This window comes from Exophiala aquamarina (genome assembly GCF_000709125.1).
Source record: "Exophiala aquamarina CBS 119918 chromosome Unknown aczIA-supercont1.1, whole genome shotgun sequence".
Taxonomy (NCBI): Eukaryota; Fungi; Ascomycota; class Eurotiomycetes; order Chaetothyriales; family Herpotrichiellaceae; genus Exophiala; species Exophiala aquamarina.
In genome coordinates this window covers 1,424,179-1,440,678 of record NW_013550587.1, presented here as the reverse complement: position 1 = coordinate 1,440,678, position 16,500 = coordinate 1,424,179, and the positions used below count along the sequence as shown (strand labels likewise).

The following is a 16,500-nucleotide window of genomic DNA, read 5'->3' as shown; positions in this document are numbered from 1 at the left end:
TTTATCAAACAAATATCTGATCTCTCAAGGAACTGGTCTTTGGTTAGGAATGCAGTATTCCATGGTTACCACGACCATGTAATTAGCCGCAAGCTAGCGCTTCCAGCTTTTCATGGTTTTCTAATGGCAAATCACGCAATCATTTGTCGTGAGACCAACACTAGGTCTGAATGATTAAGAAGCATATCATACTGCTTGAACGTGTCATGTTTGGTGCCAGGTAAGGGGTCTAGGGACATCAGTTTCAACCTTTCGCCATGTTGGGTAGTCGTCAACGTAAAGGCAAACTTAGTTCTTGATGGTCAGTCGAAAGAGGTAACCATGGAAAATCAAAGCTGTCAGGGAGAAGCGCAGCTGTCGCTACAGCCGTCGAGAGCGAGGAGTTACAAACCTTAGGGGAGAAACAGTGCAGTCTTATGTTCGAACGTGCAGTTAATTCCAGCATGCAGAATAGTACTCTATCGTCGTTCCATGAATTCAATCTTCTGAATCAATGCTTAATTTCTGAAACTGACCCGTTATGAGAACTGTGGGCCAGAGGTCTCGCTATACAACAGCCCTTTACTGTAACGAAAGTCTGGCGGAAACATTTTCTTCTTCTAGAAAGGTAAAGTTAGTCACCGTGCTGGCGAATGAGGAAACACTACAAGAAATTCGCTCGGCTGACGATCTCCTGGTTCAACTTCTAAGATCGTGTCTACAAGCCACAAAATTCTTTTGGGAGAAGATCCGGGATTTACCATTGAGCAGGTCGGTAGGGTGGTTGCCATAAGGAGAAGGACTGGGGGATCAGCAACGACAGCGTTTGATGATGCTTCTCTGGACAAATTAACGACTATTCTGTCGGAAGCCAAGTCTGCTGTAATATACTGTGTCCTGCACCATGAAAAATTTCAAGTGAAGGCCTTGAAGTCCAGTCTAGTTGGAGGTGGAGAGCTGCCGGCAAAAGATGCATCGTGGTTGACATTGGTGGTGGAATTACAGATGTTGCAGCTTTACAAAGTTCGTCAATGGCACCAACCGTCGACCTCCAAGATATCCGACCGGTTACAGTATGCATGAGTGAATTAGAGACGCTCGACTACATCGGTACCAACTATACACATCGGCACTTTTCGACGGAGTGGCCAAAATGTCTCAATCGCTGACATGAAGGAAGAAGATGTCCTCCGAAGTCTCAGAGGATCAATTTGAGATTGCGAAGGAATTTCAACCCAGTGAAACCGCGAAAGGAGACAGAGAGTCTTCTCTTATGTCTAGAGGAGATCTACAATCCTGTATTACAAGCCAAAGGACATCAACTTACTTTGCCGAATGATATTCAACGGTTCTTCGAAGAATGGCTTAGTGATATCGTTCGCCTCGCTGGAGATGAGCTGACTCAATATGAGAGAGCTGGTGAAAACTTCGGAGAAACTCCCATTGTTCTGGCTGGGTTGGGGAGCGGCCCAGAATTTATCAAGCAGTACATGCAAGCTTAACATTGGAGCCGAAGTGCTAACCATTAATTCGTCAACCTGTTCGTTTGTGGTCTACAGAGGCTACTTCTCTATGCTCGACAAGCACCTCGCTCTCTCCAGCTATGGGTTCATCATACCACAAAATACCAAAGAAGTTGCGTGGAGGCATCGAGCTGTTTGGCTAGATGTGCGGGATGAATTGTCTTGCTTGCATGTGAGATTTTAACGCCCTGATCCTTACAGCTGACTAGCATTTTGAGTTTGCCCTTGCACTATGTCTCACCTAGATCGGAATATCTAGATTGAAGGCATGAGTTATCTTTGTTACAGAACTGACCAAAGATTGCCCTCTTGTAACACCCTAAATTGACTCGTGAAAATACAGGACATACTATGTATATGCCCTCAGTGGAGATATAGATATTCTTGTCCCTCTGGCAACCAGCGACAGTGGGAGTGTTACACAAGGCATGAAAGAGAAGACATCTTATTCATGGCCCCTGAAGAATACCGGGGCACAACATCTCTAGCGCAAGCTTAACGTAATGTGATTCAACGTCATACTTTTCGAGCAGCGGCTCGAACCAGGTTGAGCCATTTGGTTCGATTAAACATGTGCAGAAAAACTGCTGTGCCACAGTTTCCATCTGAGCCCAGGTATTGATGTTCAATAATTTGGCTTGATAAATCAGCAGCGGACTGAACCACACCATGTCAAGCGAGGGTATCGTCGCTGTGATATACCCTTTCCTATGTTCGTAGGTAGCACCCACATAAAACACCCAAAGGAACGCCGGTGCCAATTCCGCCCTGTCCTGATCGTCGCCTTCCTTGTATGCAGAGGCGATGGTGAGTCTCAGCGTCTTTAGCATTGTCGAAGAGTAGTCGTGGAAATTAATGTCATTGATAGTCAGATCTCCATAGAGCTCCCGCGTCAGGTAGTTGAGAGCCAGTGAGATGGCAGCCATTGTATATCTCTCGGTGGACCTGCTCTGGCCCATCAAGGCTCCTTCGTTGAGATCATGATACATATCGTTGAGGCGGCTTAGATCTATGATTGATGACGTGAATACGTAGGCATATAGTGCTTGTTTGTCGTCCATTCCTCTGGCTACCTCTGAGTTATGCCCCTGGATGAGATCCATCGTGGCACTCATCAGATACTTACGGCGAATAAAGATGCTCCGCAGCCGAGGGAGCTTGATGATCTCATGAAGCACACTCTCTCCAGAGACTCCAAGAGGACAAGCGGGGACCGATTTCTCGAGATATAGTTCAAGTTGACATGAAATCCACTCGGCAATCGATGGCAGAGTTCTTCGTCCAGTTGCTGCAGCCGTATGGCAAATGATATACAATAACCTGAGGCTCATCGAAAAGTTGATCCCATCACTATTGAGGGCTAACCGCTGCAAGGCTCTACCATGTACATTGGCCACGTCTGGATTGCCACAGAAACATTCTGCGTCAAATAATCCAAATATGTGTCGCTGCAAACTGCTCCTTTCGGTTACGGACAAGTTATCCGTATACCTTTCCAACTTCTTGCGCAGTAAATGGAGGCTCCGCCGACGCATTGACGTGACCGACATTTTCAGTTCTGCAGAGTCTTGCACAAAGTAATTCAAGTACTGGCTGTAAGTTGTCAACCGAGCCAGGGCAATGCCTTCATCCTGCAAGCTCAGCAGAATATCTTGCCAACCGAGCAAGATATCGGCCTTCCCAAAATCACCAAGTTGTCCAGTATCTGACATTTTGCGGATAACCAGGGGCATATAGTGGGCGGCAAGAGCGCCATTTCTGCTGAATGTGAGGATTCGGTATATTTCAGGAGTGATCTCGAGGTCAAAACTGTTGAAAGGATCCGTATTGCCTAAGAGCATGGGGAAGCTAAGTGGTGTTGATGCTCTTTCCTCTTCCTTCTCATTTTCTTTGGAGACAGAAGTCGAGCTTGATCGCGTTCGTTGGGTTCGATTTCGGGCATGCGATATACGGGCCGTGTGAGCTCTCACTCGTGCCGTTACAAGCTCTCTCTGCCGGAGTGCTATGTTAGGATTGTGTTCGATGAAAATGAGTGTGCTCATAGTTTGAATGTCTCACAATACCGCCATTTCCTGTTTCTGCAACATGAAAAGTGGATCGATTCCAGTGTTCCCAACAAGAAGGGCGTCAACCAAGGGGATGCCCTAGGTCAGCTTCGTCATATAAGAACCACTAGCAGACGCAAACTAGGCCGCTTCAACCAGACAATCGATTTCCCCCGCCCCTGGCCATCTTCCAAAAGGCCTGCACCTAAAGTATATGAACGAGATACACTAGAAGACAGAACAGGACGGGACACTCAACAAAGAATAGATAAGTCAACTCCTTTTGATTTGGCCGTCCGACACCCTACCCACCTTCCCAGTTCAATCCAGTGCCTTAGTTCGCGGTTGCTTATGACATTTAAGCGTTCGGGAAAATATATTTCTACGACCATTGCCTCTATTCAGTCTTAGTGCATTACAAATGCCCCTCCATTTGCAGAGACTTCGTGTGATTACCTCAGAAATTGGCTTTACACGGCATTGTGTTGGACCGGACCTTTCTCTCCGGCATGGAGTGAATCAGCGTTGGAAGACTGTCTTTGAGGTGGCATCTCAGAGCCATAATCGATAGTTGAGACAGCAAACACATAATGCCTCCGTTGTCCTATCCTGGGCATTACACCGTGTCACTCCCAAGCCTGATGGGCTGAATAGCAGCATAGCGGCTTTTTGGTCGACACCACTAATTGTGACCTCACTTGAGGCACGAATATTAGGTAGGCAGTGAGGCCGTCAGGGAAGATGAGAAAGCCACCGATTAGGGGGTATTGGCCACTCAGTCTAGCTCAAATATATCTACGTAAAGCTGGTCTCCCCAACCATAACATTATTGCCAGCCGTGACCAGGACCATCCACCGGGACGGCAACTACTGGCCTCTCCATCTTAGCCGCACATATATACTCAATGAACAAATCTGCCAATTATAGATAGGATTCCCGGAACAAAAGAGGTTAGCGTATCACGGAACTCGTAGAATCCCACCGCAGGTACTCTAGAGCAATCCTTCGCACGTCGCAAAATCTCCCCCCCGGCACCCAACAAGATAGTTGCACAGTAGCAAAGTACATGACAGCTTCATGGGAGATTGGACCAGTGTTTCTTGCATACCGGTATGCCGTACTCCGTATCGCACTCTTAGATTCTGTACTTTTCATACTCCCTGATGTTTTGCCCTCTGCAGGGTACACATATTGAAGGTCAACGTTCTTGGCGGTGCGCCTGAAGTCCTTTGTACAAACCAACTGGCTGCGTGATTGAACTTTGCGATAGCCTATGATGGACTGCATTCTGACCCCCTTTCCATCTTGTGACCAGATAGGCAAGTGTTCAATGCAGGGGACTATTGAGTTCCCAATACGGGGGACGGCGTCGGATGGCATCACGGTCGCATATGGTATAGCGGTCCCAGGTTGTCTGGGAACCAAAGCCGCAGATTGGAGATTGGGTCGCCGAGAACCTGGGGTTCAACATAAAAATATGCATGTATATGAAGCTCAAAACGGAATATGTAAGGTCGGCGGCCCTGGGAAAGGATCCAATGCCGCTTTAACGGTGTTTTAAGACAGCCCTCCTTGAATCTCGATCTTCTGGGGGGCCTGGAAATCCTTGCAGCAGACAGGCTCTGCGATTGCCAGATTAAATGCGGCGAAGGCATCGACCAGCTCGTGTTCGACTGGCAACCCGTGTTCACACGCCACCGACCACCTCAGCCCGCTGCCTTTTCCCTTTACATATATCACATCCACCAACCCCTTGGATCTTATCCTTGAGCAATCTTGCATTGGTGACTTTAGGCCCAACAGACCTGGAGAAGCGCTCACTAATGTCGACGTCTTCTTCAACGTCCTTAACACTCCGAGGCAAGGTAGACTCGTCGCCTTCCGAATCCGGTCCATGGAGCAGATGTGATACGTGATATACATGGCCGCAAGCAAAACCGACAAGCGTTTCACTTTCGTCTTGGTGAAACGCACGATGACAAGCGGCGCAGTGGCCTGGTTGGATTTCCGGCTCAGTAATGTGATTGGGTTTTTCGGTTGGAGTTTGCGTGGACTCCATATCTAGGCCCGGTGGTCCTTTTGGTTGAGGGATGAACCCAATGTCGAATTTGATGCCTTTTCTTCTACCTCGTCTGAGGGTGTCCATACCAACAGCGACTTCGCTGCTCAACACTTTTGCAACGCCAGAACTAATGCTGTCCTGGAGATCATACTCTCGGATCATCTTATGCAGACCATCCTTCAAGCCTTCAACTTCCAGTCCGGAAGGTATTCTTTTCACCAATGTGATTGGGTCGATGGCGGTGCCGACTTCTTCCAGTAGACCTGATATGAAACTCGGTCGTGACATACTATACTCAAGTAAATCATCCCATAGTCCTCTGTCATCTTGCTCTTTTGCGAAAGAAATGGCCTTGGAGACATCTTTGAGTTCATCGATGATCAAAAACAAAGCCTTCTTCACTTGTCCTGTCTTACTAAGAAGGTAGACCGATTCTTCAATGTAGCGTTTCCTCTCGCAAACTTTGACAGCTTTCTCAAAAGTATATGCCGTAGATGTCTGCAAGAATTCCATGAGCAGAGCACGATCATATTCTGCGAAGAGATCGATTGCAGTATCCGCAAACTGTTCAGCAAGCTGTTTCCCCGTATCTGCCGCGAGCGCCGTCGCAGCAGCAGAGTGTCCAACACGAGGTCGTTGCGATGAATCGATCTCACTCTCACCACGCCACAAAGTACGCAGATAGAAATAGAGGAACGGTTTTAGAACAGGAGTGTCCAGCTGAGCGATGACTTCGTCTGGCTCCACGACCCCATGAGTGGCTTCGTCTGCCAACACGCTTATTGGATCTGCCGCGAGTTCATCGAGTTCATCGATAGAAATCGACCCCAACTGACTGGATGGCACTCGGAGTTGCACGAAGCTTGGTATATCATCTGCGACTGCCTCGACAAGATGGTGGTCCTTGATTAGCGACAAAGCTGTATCCGCATCCTGCAGATATATGTAACACTTCAAAGCTTCATTGTAATGACCATCGGCCAGGAACAGCTTAGCAATGCCCTCTTGCAAAAGTCTCCAATCTTCAGAGCCCTTGGGTGCCGTCCCTGACTCGAGCTGATCCTCGATAGCAGTTGTGATGCTGCTGATATCAAAAAGATCTGATGGCCACAGATCTAACAACTCTTTGAATCGGAACCTGTCAGTTTCGAGATAGTGTCCGAGAACAATTTCGAAGATTGATGAAGGCAGTGGCGGAGTCAGTTCGAGAGTGGGAATGTGAGGTGATATTTCGTCAAATCTGTGGCTTTTGACAAATACCCAGATCCAGTGTTCCCATCGGGTGGTTGTGTTCAGTACCTTTGCAGCGACCTCAGCTGCTTCAGACCAGACCTTAGCATCAACGAGTTGCTTGAGCCACAATTCGCCTATCCTGCGCTTTTCTTTTTCTGCGATAGAGAACTTCCCCCTTGACTTGACCTGAGCGGAGCTTGTCATGGACGCTGAGTCCGCGAAAAACTCGGCCAGTGTCGCCTGTTGGCGAACCTGGGTAGGACTTGCAGGAACTGTGTTTGCTGATTGTGATACCGAGCTAGCCTTGGACGGACTCGGTGGTGTAGAGGCTTCTGAGGCTTCCGAAGCGACGCCGGCAGCTTCCGGATGCTGATCAACTAATTCCCAAGCCTGTTGATACTTTTTCACACTAGTGAGCCACTGCACACGATCATGTAGATTCCGGCGAATTGCAACAATGCAGTCGTATGGGCTGTAGATGAAGATTTTCATGCTCTGGGCAGTGGCTAGACTGTTCGCGTCTTCTTTCTGATTCGTTTCACTCGAGCCAAACCCAGGAATCCAGCCTGTTAGGTAATTGCGTTCTCTTGCACTGCCTCTATCGGGGCCACTCATACCGCTCCTGATGCTATCAGCACCGCTAAACATGCGATTAGCACCCAGCATCCGAGGCCCGTACATGGTGGCATCCCACACCCCTTGACCAACAGTTTCCACGCCGGTGTACAGACTTGTGCCAACCGTACCGATGCCAGACCCGATTGTCCCCAAATATCCTCTTTGTGCAGCGCCAGCAGACATGCGGACGGGAGGAAGGAAGCCTAAGTGATAGTCCGAAGCCGAAAGAGTCTCATACCTACTCACTGTTAGGGTATCATTGTCGATTTCCTCTTTGGTTTTGATGTCGATCAAGCGCAACTCTGGCTCCAATGCGTTGTGTCTTCTCCTGGTCTTTTTGCCTCGGTCAGCGCTTGAGGCTCTTGCCTGATTGCCCTTTCTTTCCATATATGCCAGTATCACGAGCAAAGTTGGGGTATATAGCGAAATTCCAGATATTGTACAGTCATCAAATCGTATACTATCGATCGTCAGTTGTTTCATGTGTAGGAGAGAAACACCCACATCGTTGCCACTACCGCGCTTCCAATCCTGTTCCCACCTTCATTATCGGAGGCAGCTGGAGTCACATGTATGATCCATGCTGAGTCTCCCCAACCAACCAATACTTCCTCGACCTTTGCTTTCTTGGGAACAGGCTTAGAGGCTGAACCGTTTGAGGAGCTCATGACAGCCGAAATGGGAGAATCATCGTCAGCTTCAATATTCTCACGATCAACCCACTCGACGCGTGCTTTCCATACTCCGGCCATGTCTTCCCAACCTGGCCGGGTCGGACGGTCAATATGGCTCAATCTCTTCCATTCAGAGCCAGATTCTCCACTTTCTAGCTTCAAATTCGACCTCATGATCTTGATTCCCTGTTCATTAACCCAAAGCACATACTTCCCAGAAAGAGACCACTTGATTGTACTGATAATGCCCTCTCCACTATGCAAGGCTTTGTCGGTGCCTGAATTTGCACCTAGTCCGATAGACCCAAGCCAACTCGATGCAGTAGCCACAGCTCCAGTTGTGCTTGCATTTGCACTTTTGCCGGCCTGTCCGCCAGTTGTTAGTATTAGACTGCCGGCCTGGCCCCCTGACAGATAGCTCCGATCCGACTTGTATTCGGGCGAAAGCGCCACAGTTTGTACTGGTCTGCCAAAATTACGAAGCTGGACATCTTTCGGGTCAACCAAGGATGCGATACAGACGTTTCCGTCAATTGAAGAAGTCGCAATATAGATCTGGTTGGAAGGTGTGTTCGGTACAGAGCTTAGTTGTTGTTGCTTTCCCTTGGGTGCTGGAGAACTGGAAGGAGATGACTCCCTTTGCGACATTGCGTCTGCAGCCAGTCTTGACGTCTGCTCTGAACGGAAGCCCGGAAGAGGCACAGGGAGAGGAGATATAGAGATAGCAGAGATGCTGGCAGTATGGGCGTGGTAAACGCGCAGGGGACTGAACGATGGCATACTGAACACATGCTGGAATCGTGAGAAAGTGGCCGAGGGAGCATATGAGTCGACTTACAATATTCCCATTGTGTGTTCCAACAATCTATGTATCACACGTTAGAAGACGACCTTGCTTGACAAGGAAAGAGGCACATAGACTTGCCATTTTGTCCCCCGCGACCAAGAAAGCGCTGGTGGCATCGCCATTGCGATACAAGGGGCTGAGATTTCTGGTCAGGTTCGCATATTTCAATTTTGGCTCTTCCTCTTCATCCTCTCCATCCTCAACTTCATCTTCATCTTCGGAGTCATCCCTCACGGAGTGGGGGAGCAGTCGGGCTGGGGGGGGTGGATGGCTGGGGGTCGAGTGCCCTTTCTCGACTGGCTCGTCCGAGCCATCACCAGCAGCCATTCGATCCGGTGAAGGTGCTAACAAGGTCGCATTATCACGACCGAGAAGTCAGAGGCATGCTTCTGAGGCCAAGAAGACTTTCGTTTAGTTGCTCGTGCTTCGCCAGCGACAACGATGGCGTACCTGCGGTTGACCCCAATTAGGGAGGAGCAGCAGTCACGCAGCATGTCATGCAGCACTGGCAGTGACGCCCGCCAAGGAGTTTTGCCAAGTCTTTCAGCCTCGTCGACCACAGCCTTGCACTTGGCCTAAAACATCTTTGATTATGGTCAATCATCTAACAGCTACTATAAGAACTCTATAGCCAAGAGAGTAGAGGTCTTCATATTCTTGCCAGTTTAGTTGGACCGTCAAGTCTTTCTCCTTAATTGTCCATTATTATGCGAACACCTTAGCTATGAACTTTCAACTAATTTGAATAGAACTTATAGTTTGATTTATTAGAACGTCTCTTGGCTATGTCCTTGGGCGGTGAATCAGGTCAAACGCCACTTGAGATGGGCCGTGGCGAGCAAGAAGGTTGATGTCGACCTGGGCGTCCCAAACCGTCTCAATCATGTCTGCCGGGGCCTCCTTTCTCGCTCTTGCCAACGTTGTTGACGAGAATGTCGATTCGACCGTGCTTGTTGAGGCATTCCTGCACAAACCTGTCCACGGATGAGGATGACGTGACGTCTGCTTTCATAACTTCGACTTTGGCATCGGGTACCGCGGCATCAATTCGAGATTTGGTTCGCTGGGCGGCATCAAGCTTGATATCGCATCCAAACACCTGGGCGCCGTTTCGAGTCAACGCCAGAGCTATTCCAGCGCCATTTCCCCAGTTGTCTGTAATGTCTGCAGGTCCATCCTGACCGATACCAGTTACTATCGCGATCTTGCCCTGAAGATCTAGTTAGATGGAAAGGCCGTCACTGGTCATTCCGGTTTAGATCGCTTGGGTTTGTGTTATGAGATGTGAGGACTAAGTGACAATCGTCGTAGGCAGCCTCCAAAGCATCTCTTTGCACTTAGTAGCTTTTAATGCAAGTCGATGTTTATGCTTTAGCAGATGGATCAGTTCATCTTACAACGGTGCATTCATGCCGTGCAATTTGCAGCGGCCGTGCCACGAATCAAAAGAGCAGGCAAAGAGCCCGCAGGCTGTTGGCGGTATTTGGCATGGAGAAAGATGGAAACGCTTACTAGTAGGCCTCCAATTCTCCAATTCATTTTCGCCCTAGCCTCGGGCATCTTAAGGTCAATGTAGATCATTCGGGGACCATTTGGAACTATGTTTTCTTGATTACCTCAGGTTATAGGCCTTGCAAATCCGCAGCCCGATATCGCAGTTGAGGATGCTGGTCGGTTTGGCGGAAGGTAGACTGAGATGAATCACCCACAGATACTGTTGCTGTTGCGATTGCGTGTGAGCCAGTCTTGCAAGCCTTGCACCACAGCCGTGCCTCAATTGGCCAAGTCAGCACAAATCAATCTCATTCCATCGACCAACTCGAACATTCATACTCCAATCATGAAAAAACTTGGGTTTTAGGAGGTACGCCCGGCACTTTGGTGGCGGTCTCTCCAAAAACTTTTTGTCGAGTTGGGTAGCTAACAAGCAGTGAAAGTGAGAAAAGGCGCCCTATGTGTTGCATATTGAAGGCAATCTCTGCCTAGGCCATCGCATTGCAACTTTATCGTGTCGAAGCTTTACAAATTCGAATTTCATAAGAAGTATGGGCTACGAGCTAATCAGGTTCTTCCACTCTGTGGCTGTCCGGTCCGTTCTTGGTTTCTCTCAGCTCTGGAAAGCTCAGGAGGGTGTCGGGGTATAACTGACATTCCCTGTTTATTGCTAATGAAGAAACGCCCTAACCCATGTCTTGGGAATTGACGCATGGTTCACCCCGGATCACTCTACGTCGAACGTTGCGTTTTTGTCACAGGGTACACGCGAGACGAGCTCGAGGTGCAGGGTGACTCTTGGGATCAACGCGCCGCTGAGGTGCGTCAAGTCTACCTTTTGATACAAGGAAAAAGCACCACTGCTAATGAAGCATTGTATCGATGAATGAGCAATTTACGAATGCCTCCAGCTGTACTGCTCGGAAATGCCGGATGGATTTCATCGGGACTTTGAGCCTTGGAATTAAGGCCTTTCTCGCAAGGCGTCACCGGAAAGATCCCTCATAAACTACCCTGTTGAATGTGTCTCATCGTCCGACCTCAATATGATTCGAAAGTTGCAGGAGGCTGACAGCTTATTGGAGCACGAAGAGGACGTTGGCAGGTATAGAGTCGGCCGTGGAGGTCAGCCTGTCCCCACATCTTGGGCTAATGCTGCTGATTGGGCGCTCCACTGCAACCGTAAATACATCGTCCTTTTTCTCCACAAGTCTGTGGAGAGAAGTGTTGGCGAATTGGTCTACGCCGCTATTGGCAAGCACTCGAGCATATATCAGATTTCTCTGTCTCTTTCAATCCTATGGACTCTGTTCTTGTTTATATACAAATTCATGAGGCATTTGATCTCTGTGAGCCCTTTTTCCATGATTTCAAATCACTCATTGATTTCCAAGGATTCCAAATGTTGATACAATAACAATTTTATGACAGGACTCATGTTGGGGGATTTAGACTGTACAACTGTACGAGCCAATCGATACAGGCAAGTCAGCGTAGTTGAGACTTCTGTCTTCTTCTATTCTATGGTCACCGTTCTAGTTTATATAGATAATAACTAGGCAAAATGACCTCCTGGAGCCTATTTTCCATGATTCCAAAGCATTCCAGAGGCTGTAGCACTGACTCATTGATCGTCATCACGAGGTTGTCTGCCTGTTCCGTCGATAGTCACTTTGGCGCCAACAACAAAAGAGAGTTGGTCCTCGTCCAGATGATTCACATCCTATTGATAGAGACGGACCTTTTCGAGAACAATATTGAAACCAATATCGCGGATCGTAAAGACCAGAAGCAGAAGATTCGTCATTTCGCCACAGCGGTTGCAACGCTGTGGGCCGGTATCTTTAACAAAGGCAAGCACATTTTCGATGTGGTCAACATCAGCGGCGCAAGTCTAAGCAAGTACTCCGAGTCGATGGAGCGCGTATACACCCCAACCGATCAAGCTGTCTGATGATCACTTCTAGACCTTGACTATGTATCAGGATGCCGCTCCATCAGTACTCCAGCATGGAGACAGATACTCACTCCACAATCTCAACCCCTAATTTAGGTTTCCAAGCATGGCCTTTCCGCGCTCTCTCCTTCGCAAGCCGTCTGCGGGAGAGTGCTTCGGGTAGGGAGGAAGGGAAGGGCACCATTCGTCTGTGGAGATGGTTGGAGATTGGTGGAGAACAGGGACATATTTGAGACAGCAACCGAAACCGGTCCTGCGAGAGGTGATTGGACGCTGCTCCATGTGCACGATTCTTGGGTACAATACCAATGCTGCATTCCCAAACATCTATACAGCATCTCTTTTACGTTTAACGTCAGTGATCTTTCGTTTGCAGTGTTATGGCACCATGTTTGAAAACAGGTCGGTGCAGTCCCTGTTCAAGTTTGCCGACGCTGACCACGAGTGAGTACAGGTATCCCGGCTGTGCGTGCGATATTCCCAGTCACAAGTATCAGTGTACGTGGGAGCCATATACACGATGGAGTACCTTGTGACTTGAACGAAACCAATCTCCAAGTCTTTTCCAGGCTGACGAATATCTCCCTCACAGCTATTCCGCCACACCAGAGATACTGGAATACTTTAAAGCTGTTGCATTGAAATATGGATTATACAAATACATAAAATTGCGGAACCAAGTTGTTGGCGCATCTTGAAATGGTAACACCAATCGATGGCTCCTCAAAATCGAAGACCTCTCAACTGGCCTGATCTCTAACAATTGGTGTGACTTCCTTATCAATGGCTCCGGTATCCTCAAGTATGCTCCTCACCGTCCACTGACGAAGACGTCCTTTGGTGTGCTCATTAGTACTACAGCAATTGGAAATAGGAAAACATCCCAGGGCTGCAGTCTTTCAAAGGCACGCTTAGAACAAAGCAGGTCCAGGAGGATCGAACTTCAAGTGTAGCCGCTTGTGCCAGTAAAGTTCTGACACTTGGATCTGACATGGTCTCACGACAGTCACAGAGGCCCAGAAACAGTCCTTTGAGGACGAACCTAACGCCTACCTAGCATATCGGAAGGAGGTCGAGAGCGAACTCAATTCTCGATTCTAATTTGTGAGCAGTGGGCCGGAGGCTCAAGGATCGATATTGTATCTGAGGCTAACCATAGACTAGGTCATCAACGATAGTCTAGAGCAAGCTGAGGCACGGCGATACTCGATCAATGAGATGACAGCCAAGCTTGGCCACGATGCTCGGCTCGTCAAGCACGTGATCCGCGAGTTTGCCGTTGGATGCAGACGCCCAACCCCCGGAAATGGATATCTCGAGGCTCTCATACAGCCCAACGTCCGGGTTGTGACAGGCCAGATTGAAAGGCTAGGAGAAAGCGGTATCCTCCTCGAGACCGGCGAATTACTCGAAGTGGACATCTTCATTTGTGCAACCGCCTTCGACATATCCTTCTGCCCTCGATTACCTCTGATCGCCAGGGGAGGAGTGTCACTTGAAGATCAGCGGAAGGAAAAACTGGAGGCTTACCTATCCCTGACTGCTCCTAATATGCCAAATTACTTCAGTATGTTTTCAGTTGCACCCCTAGGGTTGAAGGAGTGACCCTCCGCGACTGACCATGTCTAGTGTTCCTGGGACCGAATGTTCCTATCGGTCACAGTTCAGTCTTATATAACTATGGTACAGAATATGAATGAGGAGATACCTAAGTGACACTAGAAAAGGGGGGGGACCTTACGCCCATTCCATAAGCAGAAGACTTTGCGTAGCTAATTAATTATAGTCTGAGAATGGTTGAATCCCAACCCACCGGCATATCGCCTGGGATTTTGGATCTCGGCCCCTCGCACCCCACGAATGGTGTGATGGGAAGGGGACATGGTCATTCCTAAGACGGTCCGAGGAACTCGTCAGACTATATAGTATCCTAGGTACGTATTAGACTAGCGCCTGGGCGTTCTCGGGTCCGCTTCGGATAGCGTTCGAATACAGTAGCTCCACGGGCGGTGGCCCGTAGGCGTTGCTCACCCCGGTTGCGCCACGAGGGGTGAGGCATTAGGACAGGGCGGCATCACCTTTGTTCCCGAAGCGGGTGCGGCGCGACGGCTTCCCCAAACCTTGGCAGTAACCGTGCTTCGTAGCAAAACCTCTGTTTGGACTCAGGACAAACAGGCCGTCCAAACCCACCCCCCAATACTCGAAGAGGAGCTGCATCAATGCGACTAACATTTTGCCGGCCATCTCTCCAAGCAACAAATCAGTTTGTTTGCTCGAGCTGCCGAAGGACAGCCTACGACGTGCTGAAACAACCTACGTTTCGACCACTTCACGCTTCACCCATCTTCCAGCAACCTCGTCGCCGTGACTTCTTCTCCTCAAATTCCGCACTTTCAAGCGCCAAATCCCATGCATCAGACACCACAAAGGATGCCGCCCCTGAGTCTGTCGATTCCGCGCTGACACTGAAACGTAAGACCGCTCGCTCTCCTGGAACAAAGACTTCGCTTCGAAGGGTTGGGCTAGAGGCACAAAGATCAAAAGCAGGAATACTGGAAAAGGCAGGAAATCGCAACCAGGATGAAGTTACCTCGACTAAGCTTGTGACGGCCTATGCTGTGGCCGAGCAGTATGATCTGACCAAGGTTGTCGAGATCCTTCGCAGTAAAGGCTTTGAGCCCGATCCGCTGGACACAGGCTTATCACAACAAGTCATTCACGTCCAAGTTCCCATATCTTCTATATATCGTTCTACCAACCCGTCCGCTCGAGAGCTTCCAGCTACGGACGTGGGAGATATATTCATTTTCCCTTCGGGGACCGTTGTGACCTGGGCACTTCCCGAGGGATTTACCTCCTACTTTGCAACTAGGACCCTTCTCCCTGCTGCTCAAAATCCCCACCAGGAACCTGTTGAGACTGAGGATTTGGACTACATTGAAGACCCAACCCGGGAGCATAGCACTATTCGCGGGGATACGATAATCCTTGGGACCAAGAGACCTGAGCCCATTTCTCTGGCTGATGCAGACCATCAACGTGAATCAGAGTATCAGAGTGTTGATACTGTCTTGACCAAGATAGCTTTCTCCTCGGGCTTCGCTAGGAGTACTAAGCTTGCTGTTCTGGAAACCAGTCTCTCGACCTACCTAACCTCCACTGCTGACATTCCAGCCCTGCTGTCCAAAGGCTCTCGACTTCCGTTCAAGCTCTCACGTCCATTTATCTTGCGCAAAACAGGTCAACTGTTGCTACTGCGGGCCCAACTCAATCTCTATTCGGAACTCACCGACTCCCTCCCGGACCTGTTCTGGGATTCGAGACACGAATTGAACCTCGAGAACTATTATGACCAGGTTGGACGAGCGCTCGACGTAGGGATTCGGATCAAGGTTCTGAACGAGAAGATGACATATGCTGCGGAAATCGCAACGGTATTACGCGAGAGGTTGAGCGAGAAGCACGGGTTGTTCCTGGAGTGGACGATCATTGTGCTCATTGCCATCGAAGTTGGGTTTGAAATCCTGAGACTATGGAAAGAGGGTTTCTGGAGTGGCGTTTGGGAGGTTCGTAACCGACATGAACTGGTCGCTGTCGGAGGACAACAGCAGGGGAGAGTGTTGGATGAAAAATAGGTAACTTGATAGGATGTCAATAAGATGCCTCCAGCGAGGGTGTTGCATTTCCCTTCACTAAGTACACAACGAGCAACAAAATGGCCAATACATTCATCTCCTTGACATGTCAGCCAAAAGCGAACTTTGTGCAGATGTGCACGCGTTGTGATTGGTGAGGGTACTACCACCCTCGCATCCTCTCCTAGGCCAAGTGATATGCAGGGTGGAAAGAGGCCTGGGCAAAGGGCAATGCTGATTGTGGTTCGCACATTGGTGCAGTTTCCCTTCCTATTACCCAAGTGCTACGAGAAGAACCCTTTGTCCTGTCATGGTTCGCTATCAGAAGTGGTCGGACAGCCCTGGCAATCCTTTCCCCCAACGGAAACCAGAGACGTGAGGGAGCACACCTTCGCGGCTCATCCCCGAAGGTGTGCCACTAAATAACTGTTC

At 49.1% G+C, this 16,500-nt stretch overlaps 5 protein-coding genes across 5 annotated transcripts; 3 read left to right on the top strand and 2 right to left on the bottom strand.

Moving 5' to 3' along the window:
- Window positions 1-5,235: 5,235 nt before the first annotated feature.
- Window positions 5,236-9,309, bottom strand: A1O9_00519 (uncharacterized protein; the record flags this gene model as incomplete). The annotated part of the gene is made up of 3 exons (XM_013409682.1): window positions 5,236-7,921; window positions 7,966-8,901; window positions 9,014-9,309. The coding sequence occupies 3 exons, from the start codon at window positions 9,307-9,309 to the stop codon at window positions 5,236-5,238; spliced, it is 3,918 nt and encodes a 1,305-aa protein (XP_013265136.1).
- A 550-nt stretch (window positions 9,310-9,859) lies between these two features.
- Window positions 9,860-10,542, bottom strand: A1O9_00518 (uncharacterized protein; the record flags this gene model as incomplete). Its single annotated transcript, XM_013409681.1, has 2 exons — window positions 9,860-10,192; window positions 10,495-10,542. 2 exons carry the CDS (start codon window positions 10,540-10,542, stop codon window positions 9,860-9,862), a joined length of 381 nt encoding a protein of 126 aa, XP_013265135.1.
- A 1,618-nt stretch (window positions 10,543-12,160) lies between these two features.
- A1O9_00517 (uncharacterized protein) lies at window positions 12,161-12,424 on the top strand (the record flags this gene model as incomplete). Its single annotated transcript, XM_013409680.1, has 1 exon — window positions 12,161-12,424. A coding segment is annotated over one exon (264 nt), but the record flags the coding sequence as incomplete, so codon positions are not given.
- A 1,227-nt stretch (window positions 12,425-13,651) lies between these two features.
- A1O9_00516 (uncharacterized protein) lies at window positions 13,652-14,038 on the top strand (the record flags this gene model as incomplete). The annotated part of the gene is made up of 1 exon (XM_013409679.1): window positions 13,652-14,038. One exon carries the CDS (start codon window positions 13,652-13,654, stop codon window positions 14,036-14,038), a length of 387 nt encoding a protein of 128 aa, XP_013265133.1.
- A 614-nt stretch (window positions 14,039-14,652) lies between these two features.
- On the top strand, window positions 14,653-16,068 carry A1O9_00515 (uncharacterized protein; the record flags this gene model as incomplete). The annotated part of the gene is made up of 1 exon (XM_013409678.1): window positions 14,653-16,068. One exon carries the CDS (start codon window positions 14,653-14,655, stop codon window positions 16,066-16,068), a length of 1,416 nt encoding a protein of 471 aa, XP_013265132.1.
- Window positions 16,069-16,500: the final 432 nt, after the last annotated feature.